The sequence below is a fragment of the Otolemur garnettii genome, unplaced genomic scaffold (genome assembly GCF_000181295.1).
Source record: "Otolemur garnettii isolate 467f Iridium unplaced genomic scaffold, OtoGar3 scaffold00144, whole genome shotgun sequence".
NCBI classification, from domain to species: Eukaryota; Metazoa; Chordata; class Mammalia; order Primates; family Galagidae; genus Otolemur; species Otolemur garnettii.
In genome coordinates this window covers 516,228-533,401 of record NW_003852539.1, presented here as the reverse complement: position 1 = coordinate 533,401, position 17,174 = coordinate 516,228, and the positions used below count along the sequence as shown (strand labels likewise).

The 17,174-nt window shown below is 40.6% G+C and overlaps 1 protein-coding gene and 1 non-coding gene across 3 annotated transcripts in view; both read left to right on the top strand.

Moving 5' to 3' along the window:
- CCDC30 (coiled-coil domain containing 30) overlaps window positions 1–17,174 on the top strand; it is a 129,169-nt gene that overhangs the window by 86,183 nt on the left and 25,812 nt on the right. For both annotated transcript variants that reach the window (XM_023518668.1, XM_003799010.2), the window contains 3 exons: window positions 4,186–4,395; window positions 7,291–7,445; window positions 14,509–14,671. In XM_023518668.1, the coding sequence (XP_023374436.1) occupies window positions 4,186–4,395; window positions 7,291–7,445; window positions 14,509–14,671 (528 nt within the window). The remainder of the gene's footprint in view (window positions 1–4,185; window positions 4,396–7,290; window positions 7,446–14,508; window positions 14,672–17,174) is intronic.
- LOC111728211 lies at window positions 232–396 on the top strand. Its single transcript, XR_002775585.1, has one exon. It is a non-coding gene; the product is annotated as a U1 spliceosomal RNA (small nuclear RNA).

The following is a 17,174-nucleotide window of genomic DNA, read 5'->3' as shown; positions in this document are numbered from 1 at the left end:
AGGCGCCGAGCCGATATGCTAAATTACTTTGAGTGATTTTCTAACATTAACCCAACTTTGCATTCCTAAGATAAACCAAACTTTGTCATAAATCGTCATTCTTTTCCTGTTGATAGATTTGGCTTGCTAATATTTCTTGGGGGATTTTTACATCTTTCTTCATTGAGACTGTTTTCTTGCCTGACATTTTCCAGTCTTAAAATGCCCTTATCAGAGTTTGATACCATGGTTATCCTTAACCTGGCAGGGGAGATACCATGATCACGAAGGTGGTTTTCCCAGGGCGAGGCTTATCCATTCCACTCCGGTTGTGCTAACCCCTGCGATTTCCCCAAATGTGGGAAACTCGACTGCATAATTTGTGGTAGTGGGGGACTGTGTTCACGCTTTCCCCTTTAAACAAAAACAAAAAATAAAAAACCTCTTAAAATAAGATGGGTAATCCACGTTCTTTTTCTATTCTCTGGAAGAGTTTATGATAATCACAATGATTTCTTCTTCTTTTTTTTTTTGACCGAGACTGGGTTTGAACTCACCACCTCTGGCATGTGGGACCAGTGCCCTACTCCTTTGAGCCATAGGCACCACCGATGATTTCTTCTGGTTTTTTTGTTTTGTTTTGTTTGGGGTTTTTTTTTTTTTGCAGTTTTTGGCCGTGACTGGGTTTGAACCCGCTGCCTCAGGCATATGGGGCCAGCACCTTACTCCTCTGAGCCACAGGCACCACCTGATTTCTTCTCAAATAACTACAGAAACTCATCCCTAAAGCCTTCTAATTGTCTAATGGGGGGGGAGGGAAGTTTTCAGTTGCTGGTTTCATTTCGTTAATAGTTATGAGAAATCACATTCTTTTTATTTCTTCTTGTATCAATTTTGATGTATCTTATTTTTCTAGAAAATTTTCCATTTCATTTAAATTTTTAAAAATTTTATAGAAACTTATTCATTATGTTTTCATTTTTAAAAAATATAGTGATGGTCAATTTACTTTCATGATATTAGTTATCTATGCATTATTGCTTTTTCCTTGATCAGTCTCACTATAAGTCTCACTATAATTTTATTACACTTTTTTTTTTTTTGAGACAGAGCCTCAAGCTGTCCCCCTAGGTAAAGTGCCATGGCTTCACTGCTCACAGCAACCTCCAACTCCTGGGTTTAAGCGAGTCTCCTGCCTCAGCCTCCCAAGTAGCTGGGACCACAGGCACCCGCCACAATGCCCGGCTATTTTTTGGTTGCAGCCATTATTGTTGTTTGGCGGGCCTGGGCTGGATTCGAACCCGCCACCTTAGGTGTATGTGGCTGGCGCCTTAGCTGCTTGAGCCACAGGCGCTGAGCCTTTATTACACTTTTAAAAGCACTAAATTTGAGCTTTGTTCATCCACTCTATTGTATTATTTTTAGAGAAATGATAAACACATGTTTTCATAGTTTAGAGTTAATAGAGTATGAAAGACTAAATTAGAATAAGAAAATCTATATTCAGACCTTGGCTCTATCACTTGTCAACTCAATTTGAGATTCAGTTCTTTTCATCTCTAAAATGGTATAAAATATCCATCCCAACCACTTTATGGTAAGAAAGCCTAACAAATATAAAATAGTAATATTAGCATATATCTCAGTTTTATACTTTAAATACAGTGGATATTCTGTAAGAGATTCCTGAATAATGAGAGTTAACTTATTAGGTGTTTCCTAGCTGGGCATTGTGGTGGGTATCTGTCGTCCCAGCTAGTCAGGAAGCTGAGGCAAAAGGATCACTTGAGTCCAAGAGTTTGAGGTCGCTGTAATCTGTGATACCCCGGCACTCTATTGGGGAACAAAGTGAGACTCTGTCTCAAAAAAGCGAACAAACAAACAAAAACCTTTTATTAGGCATTTCCTGTGTGTCTGGCTCTATTTCTGATGTTTTGTTTTGTCTTCTTTAATGCAGCCTCACAACCATCATGTGAAGTAAATCATTATCATCTCCATATTACAAATGAAGAAAATGACACTCAAAGAGGTTGAACACTATTAACTTAAATTCGCTTGATATGATCTGATTAGTTAATACACAGCCATCAAAGGTGGAAGATATTATACTTATAATCTTCATTATCTTAGTTGAAAAACTTTAGGACCAAAGGAATTCTGTTTCTCATGAGGATAAAGCAAATCTCTCACTATTTTTGTCCACGAGCTTTTCCTGCCTAGTACATACACTGACAAGGTTCTGATATTCCTTAAAATATCATTCATTTACTTGCTCAGTAAATATTAATCACCTACTCTCTGGCACTTTGATAAGCCTTGGGTATTGAGAAGTGAATAAAAAAACTGTTCTCTGTTTTTTGGAATTTAAAGTGGTGAAGAAGGGCAGTGCCTGTGGCCCCATATACTGGGGGTGGCCCTAGCCAAAACTGCAAAATAAATAAATAAAGTGGTGAACAATAAGGATAAGTAGATAAATACATGATTAATTATGACTTGTGCTAAGTTTTTTGTTTGTTTGTTTGTTTGTTTTAGACAGAGTCTCACTATGTCACTCTCGGTAGAGTGCTGTGGTATCAAAGCTTATAGCAACTTCAAACTCCTGGACTTAAGTGATTCTCTTGCCTCAACCTCCAGTGTAGCTGGGACTACAGGCACCCACCACAATGCCCAGCTATTTTGTTGTTGTTGTCATTGTTGCTTAGCAGGCCCAGGCCAGGTTCAAACCTATCAGCCCTGGTGAATGTGGCTGGGGCCCTAACTTCTGAGCCAGACTTGTGCTAAGTTTAATGAAGGAAATCTATGTGGTACAATAATATGATGAGTCAGGATACTTCTCCAGATTAAATAATCATGAAAATTTTTCTCCTGCAAAATGACATTTAAGCTAAGACTTGAAGAATAGACAGGCAACCATATAATGGACAGGAAAAGAGAAAGCATTATTGGCAGAGGGAAGTGTGGAAAGTTTGGTGTGTTGGAAACTCTAAATAAAAGCCAGTGTGGCAGGAGTTTAGTGGGAGGATAGGGAAATAGAAAGATGGTTTAAAGAGGTAGGCAAAGGCCAGATCATACATGGACAAGGCAAGCTTCTGGGATTTGTTCCTACAGCTATAGGAAACCACAGAAAAATTTTAAGCAGGGGAGCCAAGTGGTTCAATTTGTGATTTTTAATCCATACTATTCTCTATGACTGCAGCATAGAGAATAGATTGGAAGGGAGCAAAAGTGGAAATAGCAGGACCCATGCAGGAGTTCTTCCTCCAGCCCAGGCTAGAGACGGTCACCTAGATCAGGGTGCTGGCAAAAATGACAAAAATGGGTTGATGCAAGATACGTTGTAGAGTTAGAGTGACATGAGTGTTCGATGACTGGTATTGACCCATGATGAAAAAGACTCCAGGATGACTTTCACATTACTGGCCTGCACCAGAGGATGGCTGGTGACATCATTTACTGCAATCAGGAAGATAGAGAAAAAGGATTTAGGAGATATGGGCAGAATCAAAGAATTTCCTTATGGATCATTTACATAAAATGGCATTTCAAACCATAGGAATGAACCTAAAGGGAGAATTATCATCTCTCTAGGCCTAGCGGAATCTAATAATATTTAGAGGTTGGATAGACCAAGAAGGAACAGCAGAGAAGTAGTGGAAAACCACAGGGTTTGATATCACAGACTCTAAGAGAGGAGAACTTTTTAAGATGGAAGAGTCATCTGAGAGAGGTCAGTTGTCCTTTGGGTTTATTTTGGCAATGAAGAGGTCATTTGGTGCCCTTGGCAAAATCAGCTTCAGTTTTACTGGAATAGAGGAGATGAAAGCCAGCTTGGAGTAGACTGAAGAGAGGATGGAAAATGTTTAACCCACACATATATAGAAACTCTTGGAAAAATTCTTTATCCAGCTATCATCTGTCTAAATAAATTTTGCTGGGTGGCACCTGTGGCTCAAAGGAGTAGGGCTCTGGCCCCATATACCAGAGGTGGCTGGTTCAAACCTGGTCCCGGCCAAAAACTGCAAAAAAATTTTAAAAAATAAAAAATTTTGCCAACCTTACTAACACAGGCAATTCCAGAGAGGTAATCGGCCATGTGACACTGGTATTTGTCAGGTTTGGGGGAGTGCCCTTGTTTAAAAGCTACTTATTCTGGCTCACATTCGTTCCTTGCTTATTTTATGATTCTTACTTATTCTCTACCTCTAGGTAAAAATTGAACTAAAGCAGGCCCAGCAAAAGTTATTAGACAGTGCAAAGATGTGCTCTTCACTCACGGCAGAGTGGAAGCACAGTCAGCAGAAAATCAAGGAACTGGAACTGGAAGTGCTTAAACAGACTCAGAGCATTAAATCACAGAACAACCTGCAGGAACAGCTGGCTCAGGAGAAATCTAAAGTTGCTGATGCAGAGAAAAAGGTAATTATCCTCATGCTTAATAAATAGCATGCACTGAATCCCACTATTGGAATAATCCCTGAGGATTTTAAGAAATAGATATGATACAAACTTGATAGAATTCCAGGTTTTTTTAATTATTCTCCATATTTTCTTCTCTTTTGGTTGTATCTCCTCCCACAATTCCAGTAAATCTTATATTTTATAAAACTGTACAAACTTAAAAAGGTAAATTTCATTAAAGCTATAAGATGATGTGAAAACCCCACACTGTACCCCAGAAGTGCATTAATGTACATAGTTACCGTTCAATAAAAAAAAAAAAAAAAAAAAAAAAAAAAAAAAAGCTATAAGATGAAGTTAAAGAACTGAACACATCCATATGACTTTTGTTTTATATTTTCAAATTTTGAAGCACTTATTCTTTTCTCATTTGGATTTGCTTATTTAATTTCTCTTTTTAAATTTCAAATTAATAGGAGAGTACAAATTTTTAGTTTACAATGATCTCGCTTCCAAGGTAAAGTTCAAGATGTGGTAGAGCCCTTCACCCAGGTAGCATGTTGAACACCCTCACATTGTACATGTTAGGTGAAACTCCCACCAATCATCCTGTCCCCCTCCCCGTGTCCCTCTTCCACCTTTCCCCTCTCCCTTGACAAACGTTTTATCATTTGTGTGGGCATGTAATTTCTATTTTGTAATTTTGTAGAGGCATTTGTATTGTGAAATGAACCATTTTGAAATATTGCCCCTGCATTTTAGATTGCCTAGCACCAGGTGGCAGTAGTATGTAACGGTTACACATTTTGATGTGCACGTTTATGAGTCAAATCTTTTCTTTTTTCTTTTTTTTTAGAATTTTTCTTATTTTTTTATTATTTTGTAGAGACAGAGTCTCACTTTATCACCCTCCGTAGAGTGCCATGGCATCACACAGCTCACAGCAACCTCCAACTCCTGGGCTTAGGGAATTCTCTTGCCTCAGCCTCCTGAGTAGCTGAGGCTACAGGTGCCCACCACAATACTCAGCTATTTTTTTGTTGTAATTTGCCTGGGGCTAGGTCCAAACCCACCCTTGGTACATGGGGCCGGTGCCCTACCCACTGAGCCACAGGCACCACCAGAGTCAAATCTTATATAAAAAATAAATCATTTTGGCTTGGTGCCCATAGCACAGTGGTTATGGCACCAGCCACATACACTGAGGCTGATGGGTTAGAACCCAGCCTGGCCAAGCTAGGCAATAATGACAACTGGAACAGAAAAATAGCCGAGTATGTGGCAGGCACCGGTAGTCCCAGCTACTTGGGAGGCTGCAGCAAAAAGAATCACTTAAAGCCCAAGAGTTAAAGTTGCTGCAAGCTGTGATGCCATGGCACTCTACCGAGGGTGACATAGTGAGACTCTGTCTCAAAAAAAAAAAAAAAACTGAAGTAAGAATTCTCCCCAGACAGAACTAAATGGATCAGTTCCAAGGAACCTGAGCTGACCACAGATAGCTGGCAGCCTACTGCAATTGCCCTTGAGTCAATCTGCATCTTCCCCTCTCTTATGCTGTGTGGGCTGTTCAGGAATCTAGGTGCCAAGGCTTGGAATTGATGCCCTTAGGAAGTGGCTGCCATCCACTAATATTCACTAAATGTTTGTGGGGAAGTAGTGCCAAAACACTGTGAATGATTACTTGTTAGGTCAGGAATACATTAGAGGGATAACAGCTACCCTTCTAAAATCTATTCATGCAACAAATACTTATTGAGCACCAACTATGTACCAGGTACAATTTTAGGTGGCACAAATATTTATAAAACATAAGTAAACCACTTTAAAAAGAAATTTATCTAACAAAAAATGTTTTTAAGTGACACTTTAATTCTAACATGTAAAATCTAAAATATACCTATATTTCTTTCAAATTCATAAATCATACTTTTAGTTCTTTCAGAGCATTAAAGAACCTATTGGTTCTCGACAATATACTAATAATAGGTACTTGGTTTATAAAAGACTTTTATTTTGAGGTATCATCCATGAATATAGCCACTCTGTGGGGAAAACCAAGGCTTTTTCACAGTGCTGTTGGAAGTGTAAATTGTTCTTAATACCTATGAAGACAGTGTGGCATTGTCTTCTAAACAACCAATATTTACCCTAGAAAATCTGTATTTCATAATATAGAGACATTGCTTGTAAGAGTATTATTTATAATTACAAAAGACTGGAATCAACCTAAATGTTCATCAGCAGGGGCTGGTTAAGTAAGTTATGATACATCTTCACAATGGAGTAATATGCAACTATAAAAGAGAAGATAACTCATAAGCACATATAATATGGAAAAACCACCATGTATATTGTCTTTTTTTTTTTGCAATTTTTGGCTGGGGCTGGATTTGAACCTGCCACCTCTGGCATATGGGGCCGGTGCCCTACTCCTTTGAGCCACAGGCACTGCCCAATATATTGTCATTTTTTTAAAAAGGAAGGCACATAATTACATGTGTAATAGAATAGTGTGCCATTATTTGTGTAAAATGTGTATATATGGAGAACTCTATAATTTTTTTTATATATGCATATCCAAATTTCTCTGGGGTACACAAGAAACTAATAACAAATAAGTGCTTACTTTTCTGGGTGGAGGAAAATGGAGCGAATGAGATAGAGAGAAGATTACTCACTATAAAGCTTCTTTTATATACATATATTTAATTATATGAATGTATTACATATTACAACAATTAAATAATTTATTTTAAAATTAAAATAGATCTAACTGCACTCTTTGCTTTAGATCAGACTAGTACATTAGCGCTGCTATGTTTGATAATTTATGGTATTTTCATATTTTGAAGGAAGGTCATATGCTTCTTAATGTTTTACTTGTAAAACATTTTGTTTACTTTGTCATTCAAGATTTTGGATCTGCAGCAGAAATTAGAAAATGTTCATAAAGTCTGTCTCACAGACAGTTGTATTTTGGGGAAGAATCAGCTAGAGGAAAAGATAAAAGAAGCAATAGAAAATGAAGCTAAAATAAAGAAACAGTATCAGGAAGAACAACAGAAGAGGTAAGAGGAGCAAAGATCTCAGGTTCCTGAGAATTTATCTATGACTGAGTTCATCAGCAGTGCCAATTTACTCTAGCTGTGTATCAGAGAGTATTTCTGCTCTTTTCCCACTGACAACTCTATCATGCAACTTTTTATATACACTCAGTCCCCCCGGGTTATGAACGAGATAGATTTTGTAGGTTTGTTTTTAAATTGAATTTGTATGTAAGTTGGAAAAGATGCATTTACCTATTACCTGTAATAGCCTCTGTTCATAAGTGTGAGTTATAGATCAGTTTATAACTCAGGGACTGCCTACATGGCATTTAACACACTGTATTCTAATTATTTTCTTGTTTGACTCTGGCACAGGGTATGGAATTCTTTTTTATTTATCTATTTATTTATTTATTCATTTTTTGACACAGAGTCTGTCTCTGTCACCCTGGGTAGAGTGCCATGGCATCATAGTTCAAAACAACCTCAAACTCTTGGGCTCAAGCAATCCTCCTGCCTCAGCCTCCCAAGTAGCTAGAACTACAGGTGCCTGCCTCAACTCCTGGGTAGTTTTTCTATTTTTAGTAGAGACAGGTTTCTCAGGCTGTCCTCAGCTATTGAACTCCTCAGCACAAGCAATCCACCCACCTTGGCCTCCCAGTGCTAAGATTACAGGCATGAACCACCTTGCCTGGCCCAGAGTATGAAATCTGTAAAGTCAGAGATTATTTCTTGTTCTGGGACACACCTGGCATACTGATAAATTTTCTTGAGTGACTAGATTGCCTGTGAAATATGATATTCTAGGATTTGCTTTTCTATTTTCTTTTTTTTGAGACAGAGTCTCACTATGTTGCCATTGGTAGAGTGCTGTGGCATCACAGCTCATAGTAACCTCAAACTGTTGGGCTTAAGTGATTCTCTTGCCTCAGCCTCCCAAGTAGCTAAGACTACAGGCGCCTGCCACAATACCCAGCTATTTTGTTGTTGTTGTTGTAGTTGTCATTGTTTGGAAGGCCTGGGCTGGGTTTAAACCTACCAGCTCCAGTATATGTGGCTGGCGTCCTAGCTGCTGAGCTACAAACACCGAGCCATACTTTTTTTTTTTGAGACAAAATCTTACTATATCACCCTTGGTAGAGCGCCATAGTGTCACAGATCACAGCAACCTCTAACTCTTAGGCTTAAGCAGTTCTCTTGCTTCAGCCTCCCAAGTAGCTGGGACTGTAGGCACCTGCCACAACGCCTGGCTATTATTTTGTTGCAGTTGTCATTGTTGTTTAGCTGGCCCAGGCCAAGTTTGAACCTGCCAACCTGGGTGTACGTGGCCGGTGCCCTACCCACGGAGTTATAGGTGCCGCCAGATTTGCTTTTCTAATTCTCTGACATGATTGTTACAAAATTTAGACCACAGGTTCCGTGCCTGTAGCTCAGAGTCTAGGGTGCCAGCCACATATACCAAGGTTAGCAGGTTCAAGCCCAGCCCGGGCCTGTTAAATAACAATGACAACTGCAACAAAAAAAATAGCCAGGCATTGTGGCAGGCACCTGTAGTCCTAGCTACTTGGGAGGCTGAGGCAACAGAATCACTTAAACCGAAGAGATGGAGGTTGCTGTGAGCTATGATGCCACAGCACTCTACCAAGGATGACATAGTAAGACTATCTCAAAAAAAAAAAAATTCAGACCACAATGAAGTTGTTAGTTTATATTTATCTGCTGATGTTCTTTAACATAGTTTTAAGTACTTTACAGCATCTTTGTTACCAACAAACTGCTTTCAGATAGGAACTGTCATATATGTTTTTTCAAAATGATAATGGTTATTTTCTTTCATTTTGGACTAATATAAGGATACATACAATTAGGTTACATTGTTTGACTTATAAGGTAAAGTCTGAATTATTGTTGAGTCCTTCACCCAGGAGATGTGCCATATAACCCTAGGTGGGAACTTGCTGAGCCCCCTCCCCTCTTCTCTCTTACTCCCTTCTTGAATTTAATTGTTTGTCTCTTATGTGGGCCTATAGTTGTTTATGTACAAGTTTCAAATTAATATTGAGTACATGGGATGCTTGCTCTTCCATTTTTGAGATACTTTATTAAGGAGATTGTTCTTCAACTCCATCCAGGTAAATACAAAAGATGTAAAGTCTCCATCTGTTTTTATGGCTGAATGGTATTCCATTATAGACATACCACCACTTTTCCTCACACTCCATACAAATGGTATCACAATACAAAAAACTCATCAAAGGCTAAGCACAGTGGCTCACGCCTGTAATCCTAGCACTCTGGAAGGCCAAAGTAGGTGGATTGCCTGAGCTCACAGGTTCAAGACCATCTGAGCCAGAGCTGTCTCTAAAAATAGCTAGGCATTGTGGCAGGTGCCTATAGTCCCAACTACTCAGGAGGCTGAGACAAAAGAATCATTTGAACCTAAGAATTTGAGGTTGCTATGAGCTGTGATCCCGTGGCACTCTACTGAGGGTGACAAAGTGAGACTGTCTCACAAACAAACCTCACCAAATAAGTGGTGCAAAAAAATTACAAATAATCAAACCCAAACAATATAAGGAATTCACAACACAATCTAAAATTCCACAGCTTAACACCATTCTCCTTCCAAAGTTTTTTCCTAAGGGACTTTGAGACAGAGCTTTCTTACATTGCAACAAACCCTCAAATAACAGACAAGACAGGGGACAGATGCCACCAAGACTAGCACCTCATATGGTGCCCCAAATTCCCTACAGGGCTGGAAGGTAAACCCTCCCCAAATGGTGGCAACAAACTCACAAAACTAACCAGGCATTCTGATGGGCACCTGTAGTCCCAACTACTTGGGAGGATGAGGCAAGAGGATTGCTCGAGCCCAAGAGTTTGAGGTTGCTATGAGCTATGTTGCCATGGCACTCTACTGAGGGTAACAGACTGAGATTGCCTCCAAAAAAAAAGTTCACAAATAACAAATAGACAATACAAGGGATCCTCAACATGCAAAAGCCAGGGGCAGCACCTATGGCTCAGTGGGTAGGGCGCCAGCCCCATATACCGAGGATGGCAGGTTAGAACCTGGCCCCAGCCAAACTGCAACAAAAAAATAGCTGGGTGTTGTGGCAGGCACCTGTAGTCCCAGCTACTCAGGAGGCTGAGGCAAGAGAATCGCCTAAGCCCAAGAGCTGGAGGTTGCTGTGAGCTGTGATGCCATTCTACCGAGGGTGACAAAATGAGACTCTATCTCTAAAAAAAAAAAAAATAATACATGCAAAAGCCAGAGTCTGTCAGACAAATAGAATCCAAAGAGGACAAACGCTACGCTACACTAAATGCTGTCACAGATGGTGCCCCAAGTATCCCACAGGGCTATAAAGTAAACTCTTCCTGAACTATGGCCTAGTCACACATGCCATCCCAAATGCCACCTCAAATGGTACATCAAATACCTTAAGGGCCAGAAGGTTCACACAAAACCTTCCCAAATGGTGACCTACAACCCCCTCTTTCCCTGGGAACCACAAATGAGCTCCAAATTCCAACCGGATTTCCTCGTTCCACTCAACCTCACGTTCCACCCCTAAAGGCATCTTAAAACAAACAAAACCAATAGGAAGGTCTGAAACCCTTCCATATGTGTGGAATCAGGTTCTCCACATGCACTCATTATCCTAATGCCAAAACCACCTATCTTTTTTTGGGCAAACTAATGTGTGTTTTCCATGTACTGACTTATGACCACACCTATAATTCCTGTCTCCCTAAAATGTATAAACCATCACTGAGAGTCTACTTGCTGAAGGCTTCTTGGGTGTAGCCTCAAATTTGGCTCAGAATAAACCCTTTAAATTATTTTGTAGAGGCTCGGCGCCAGTAGCTCAGCAGCTAGGGCGCTATCCACATACACCAGAGATGGCAGGTTGGAATCCAGCCCAGGTCTGCCAAACAACAATGGCAACTACAACCAAAAAATAGCCAGGCTGTGGCAGGTGCCTATAGTCCCAGCTACTTGGAAGGGTGAGGCAAGAGAATCTCTTAAGCCCAAGAGTTTGAGGTTGCTGTGAACTGTGATGCCATGGCACTCTACCCAGGGCAACATAGTGAGACTCTGTCTAGAAAAAAAAAAGCCTTTCTCAAAGAAAGCTATTTAAGCTGAGAGTGAAGTAGTAGCTAGCTGTGGGGGCACCAGGTAAAGAATATTAGTCAAAGGAAGACCTAGGAAAACACACCTGGGCTTGGGCTAGGAGAGGAAGATTGTGGAGGACTATTTGTTTGAGGACGTGAAAAAAGTTCACTAGCAGGAACAAAATAGTTTGGGGTTAGAGGAAATGGCAAGAAAATTAAGCTAAAAAGGTAATCTAGGCTTAGTTCATGAACGGAGTGGCTTGAACCACTCCGAACAATTGGGACTTTACCTTAAGAGTAAGGGGGAGCCACTGAAAACAAAGTAGTATGATTGTGTTGTGAGTTTGCAAGAGCAGGCTTTAGAAAATATATAGAGAGTCTTATCAATACTCTGATTTCCAATTAATTTTAACATACTCATGAGTTGCTCTTTCCATTTTGACTTCCTACTTTTCCATTTCGGTTTTCAACTCTCAATATTTACTCTAGATAAATAAAGGTTTTTTAGTTCCAGCAGATGAAAGCTTCCCTTTCAGTTCAAAGGCTCAGTCTAGTCTCTTGATCAGAAATTGAGAACCAAAAAGAAGTAGGCAATAAAAGCAGGGAATTGCTCAGATATACAGTGAATTAGGTGAAAGATGCTCAGATATACAGTGAATTAGGTGAAAGAGGGGGTTTTAGTATAGAGGTGGACATGAATGATAGAAAATAAACCTTAGCAGTCCTTGGACAGCCTATACTTATGTCCAAGAAATTGATAGGGAAGAACTACAAGTGGAAATATATGAGTTCATGTCTCAAATATAAATCTTCCCCCCCAAACCCATTGTTTTCTCAGAATCCTGAAGTTAGAAAAAAACTTATTTGTCCAATATTAGTATTTTTATTGCCCTAGCATATAGGTAAGAATTTTGCCTACCAGTACTATTTCACCATTATTATCATGTTCTTCAAGATGAATCTCCTAAGTCCAGACAATCTTGTCTGAAATCCTTGGAAAACTCTCTCCACAAACTGATGTCTGAGGAGACTATGAAGTGCTAATGGCCCTTCTAAGGGGCAGTGGGAAAACTTTCCCTTCCCACTTTGAAGCTTCACTAAAAAATTAACTGACAAGGCTCCACGCTTGTAGCGCAAGTGGTTATGGTGCCAGCCATATACACTGAAGCTGGCAGGTTCAAACCCAGCCAGGGCCTGCTAAAACAACAATGACAACTGCAACAAAAAATAGCCTGGCATTGTGGTGCGTGCCTATAGTCCCAGCTACTTGGGAGGCTGAGGCAAGAGAATCTCTTAAGCCCAAGAGTTGGAGGTTGCTGTGAGCTATAATGCTACGGCACACTGGTGTGAGAGTGACATACTAAGACTCTGTCTCAAAAAAATAAATAAATTAACTGACAAAAGGCAGACTAATAAGAGAAAAAGCAAACAAAATTTTATTAATATGCACTGGGGAAAATCATAGCATGATTACCCAATACCTGAGTTGTTGCACAAGCTTATCTATCTAACTACCCTTTTCCATAGGGGACGAGGAAGATGGGGAATGGAAACAATTCTTTGGTGGGTCAGCAAATCCTTAGGAAGAATGAATAAAAAAATTAATTTATAAATGATTCTCTTTGGAATTTGAAAAAGTCCAAAAGAACCACCATTGTCTTGTGAAAAGGTCCCTCCAAGTATGGTTACATTCCCCATTCTTCTTTTCTGAATATAAATAAATAACAAGATTTCTGGGAGGGGAGATGGGAAGAAATTGTTCTCTTTGGTAAGTCTAGTCTTTATGATGATAAAAGGAAAAGCCTCTGCTAACATGAGCTGATCTTTAGAACCTTTAATTCAAAATAGGATATAAGGGACCAGGCTCAGTGGCTCACACCTGTAATCCGAGCACTCTGGGAGGCCAAGGCAGGCGGATTGCCTGAGCTCAGGAGTTCAAGACCAGCCTGAGCAAGAGCGAGACCCCCATCTCTAAAAATAGCTGGGCAGTTGTGGTGGGTGCCTGTAGTCCCAGCTACTTGGGAGGCTGAGGCAAGAGGATTATTTGAGCCTAAAAGTTTGATGTTGAGAGCGATATCAATGCTCAGTGGCACTCAACTGAGGGCAACAAAGTGAAACTCTGTCTCAAAAACAACAACAAAACAAAAAAATAGTATACGAGGGTACCATATTTGGGGGTGAAATTTCCTGAGTTCCTTCACCCTCTTTTAAAAATGGTGAGTTTTTGGCTCAGCACCTGTGGCTCAAGCAGCTAAGGCACCAGTGACATACACCTGAGCCGGCGGGTTTGAATCCAGCCCTGGCCCGCCAAACAATGATGGCTGCAACCAAAAAATAGCCGGGCACTGTGGTGGGCGCCTGTAGCCCCAGCTACTTGGGAGGCGGAGGCAGGAGACTCGTTTGAACCAGGAGTTGGAGGCTGCTGTGAGCTGTGATGCCACAGCACTCTACCCAGGGTGACAGCTTGAGGCTCTGTCTCAAAAAAAAAAAAAAATGGTGAGTTTTCTCAAGAAGTGCAAGCTCATTCATAATTCAGCTATAGCAACATTAATGTGTGTGCATTAGTATCAGTTCTTGTAATTAACTACCTTATATTGAACCCAGAAGATCAAGGGCTCAACTAATAAAGCATCGAGGAAGAAAAGATAAGGGATTCAAGATTACAGCCCTACCTCTCTACCTTATCCTACTATTCTCTGTTCTGGAGCTTCTTCATTCCTGAAATAAAGACGATTATTTCTTCCTCATAGCCTTATTTGATGAGTGAGAGAAAACACTTCAAAAGCGACTATTAGAAAGGAAGTTCCTTGTATTGGTCTCTTTAAGTTGTGGCCACATTCCTCACTTCATTGAACAGCAACAACAAAAAAATCTTGTGATGGCATACAAATTTTAGGTCTGACTTTAATTTGCAAAGTTTTACAATTCCCAGTATGATTTAATGTACATTAATTGCCTTCAGGGAACTCCTGGATCAAAATGTAAATGAGTTGCACAGACAAGTGAGAACGTTACAAGATAAAGAAAATCTTCTGGAAATGACCTGTTCTCAGCAAAAATCCAGGATTCAGCAACAAGAGGCCCTGCTTACACAACTGGAAAATGAAAAAAGAAAATGTGAGGAGGTAAGAAATTAAATAGGTATGCTTCTCAGCTTTCCTTTTCTCTTAAACCTGAGTATATGGAATCATCATTATTAATCATTGAGTACTTAGCACTTCTAAAATTTAGTAAGGATTCAGTCAGGAGAGCAGAATCTTCTATAGGTATTTCAAGCGATAAGAGATTTAACATAGGGAATTAAATGCTTACAAAATAGTTAGGAGGGACTGGGATAGAGTAGAAAGTCAGAACTTATGCTGGTTTTCAATAAATCTGTAAGTTCAGAAATCACAGAGAAATCCCGGCACAGTGGCTCATGCCTGTAATCCTAGTGCTCTGGGGGGCCAAGGCAGGTAGATTGCTTGACTTCAGGAGTTCCAGACCAGCCCCCGCAAGCTGGGAAAAACCTTAAAGCTGAGTTGCCAGCCATGAGAAAGGAGGTCAGACAAACTTAGTCATACCCTCTCCCCTTATGGAGTTACTCTTTGTAACAAAAAGATGCTAAATCATTAACAGGACCTAACGCCACACAAGACAAAGGTTAAACCACACCTGCAGATCATCAATTTACTTAACCAATCACTTGAGTCTTGGTACATATGGCCCATGACTTGTCTCTGATTAACAAACTTCATTGTCTTAACTTAAAACATTCTAAAACAAGCTTTATTTCTTTTGCCAATTACAAATCAAAGAAACTTTAAACCCAGCTGTAACCTGTAAGCTCCTGCTTTGAGATATATTGCCCTTCTGGGCAAACCAATATATGCCTTCCATGTTCGTTTGTTTGGTTTTTTTCCTTTGAGACAGAGTCTCAAACTGTCACCCTGAGTAGAGTGCTGTGGCATCACAGCAACCTCAGACTCTTGGGCTCTAGTGATTCTCTTGCCTTAGCTTCCCAAGTAGCTGGGAGTATAGGCACCTGCCACAACGCCCACCTATTTTTTGGTTGCACTTGTCATTGTTGCTTAGCAGACCCAGACTGGGCTCAAACCCGCCATGCTAAGGTGTATGTGGCCAGGGCCCTTGCTGACTGAGCCACAGGCGCTGCTATTTTTTTTTTTTTTTTTTCTTGAGACAAAGTCTCACTATGTCACCCTCCATAGAGTGCTCTGGTATCATAGCTCACAGCAACCTCAAACTCTTGGGCTTAAGCAACTCTCTTGCCTCAGCCTCCCAAGTAGCTGGGACTATAGGTGTCCACCACAATGCCTGGCTATTTTTTGTTGCCATTGTCACTGTTTAGCTGGCCCAGGCTGGTTCGAACCCGCCTGCCTCTGTATATGTGGCTAGTACCCTAACCACTGAGCTATGGGTGTCTAGCCTCACTGAATTATTTTCAATTCTTTTCCATTAACAATACAAAGATTGAAGTAGATTTTGACATTATGTACATGGAGATAGTAGCAGATGCCACAAATAAGGACTCAGTCAGACAAGACTGCCCCCATTCCAGATGCCAATTTCAAGTCCAGGTTTTTTTGCCAGTGTTTCTGACCATCTCTAAAGCAGAGGTTCCCTCACCTCCCTCTTTGGGTTTGATCATTTGCTAGAATGGCTCATAAAACTCAGGAAACAGTTTGTTTTCTAGATAACTGGTTTATTATAAAAGGATACAGCTCAGGAATAGCCAGATGGAAGAGATGTGCAGGGCCAGGTATGTACAGAGGGACAGGGAGCTTCTGTGCCCTCTCTGAACACACCACCCTCCCAGCACCTCCACATATTCTTCAAACTGTCCTTCCTTTTGAAGTTTTATGCAGGCTTAATTATGTGAGCATGATTGTGATGAAGTGTTATCTCAACCTCTAACCTCTCTCTCCTCTCAGGAATTCAACCCTCTTATAAGTAAGAACAAATTGAGAGGCATCACTATTACCAGACTTCAAGCTATTCTATGAGGCTAGAGTCACCCAAGTAGCATTGTACTGTTACTGTACTGATAGAGGGTCCAGCTGCCTGTCACTGACAACCAAATGCAGAGAGGGGTTTAGGTCCAACAAACTTTATCATCAGAAGCCCAGCAATTCTGGAGAATAGTGGAGAGTAGCCTCTCCAGAACTGTTCTGCCTTTCCTTTCCAAAACCATAGTTTAATATATAAAAGTTCAAAGCGAAAAGGTGGGGTGGCTTATGCCTACAATCCTAGCATTCTGGCAGCCGAGGCAAGTGGATCACCTGAGCTCAGGAGTTTGAGACCAGCCTGAGACCAGCAAGACCCTGTCTCAAAAATAGCTGGGAGTTTTGGCCGACGCCTGTAAATCCCAGCTACTTGGGAGGCTGAGGCAAGAAGATCACTTGAGCCTAAGAATTTGAAGTTGCCGTGAGCTATGACACCACACACTCAACTGAGGGCAACAAAGTGAGACTCTGTCTCAAAAAAAGTTCAAAGCAAAACCCATTAACCCTTATCTTAAAAATAATAATCAGGCCCGGACCCACCAAAACAACAATGACGGCTGCAACCAAAAAATAGCCGGGCGTTGTGGCGGGCGCCTGTGGTCCCAGCTACTTGGGAGGCGGAGAC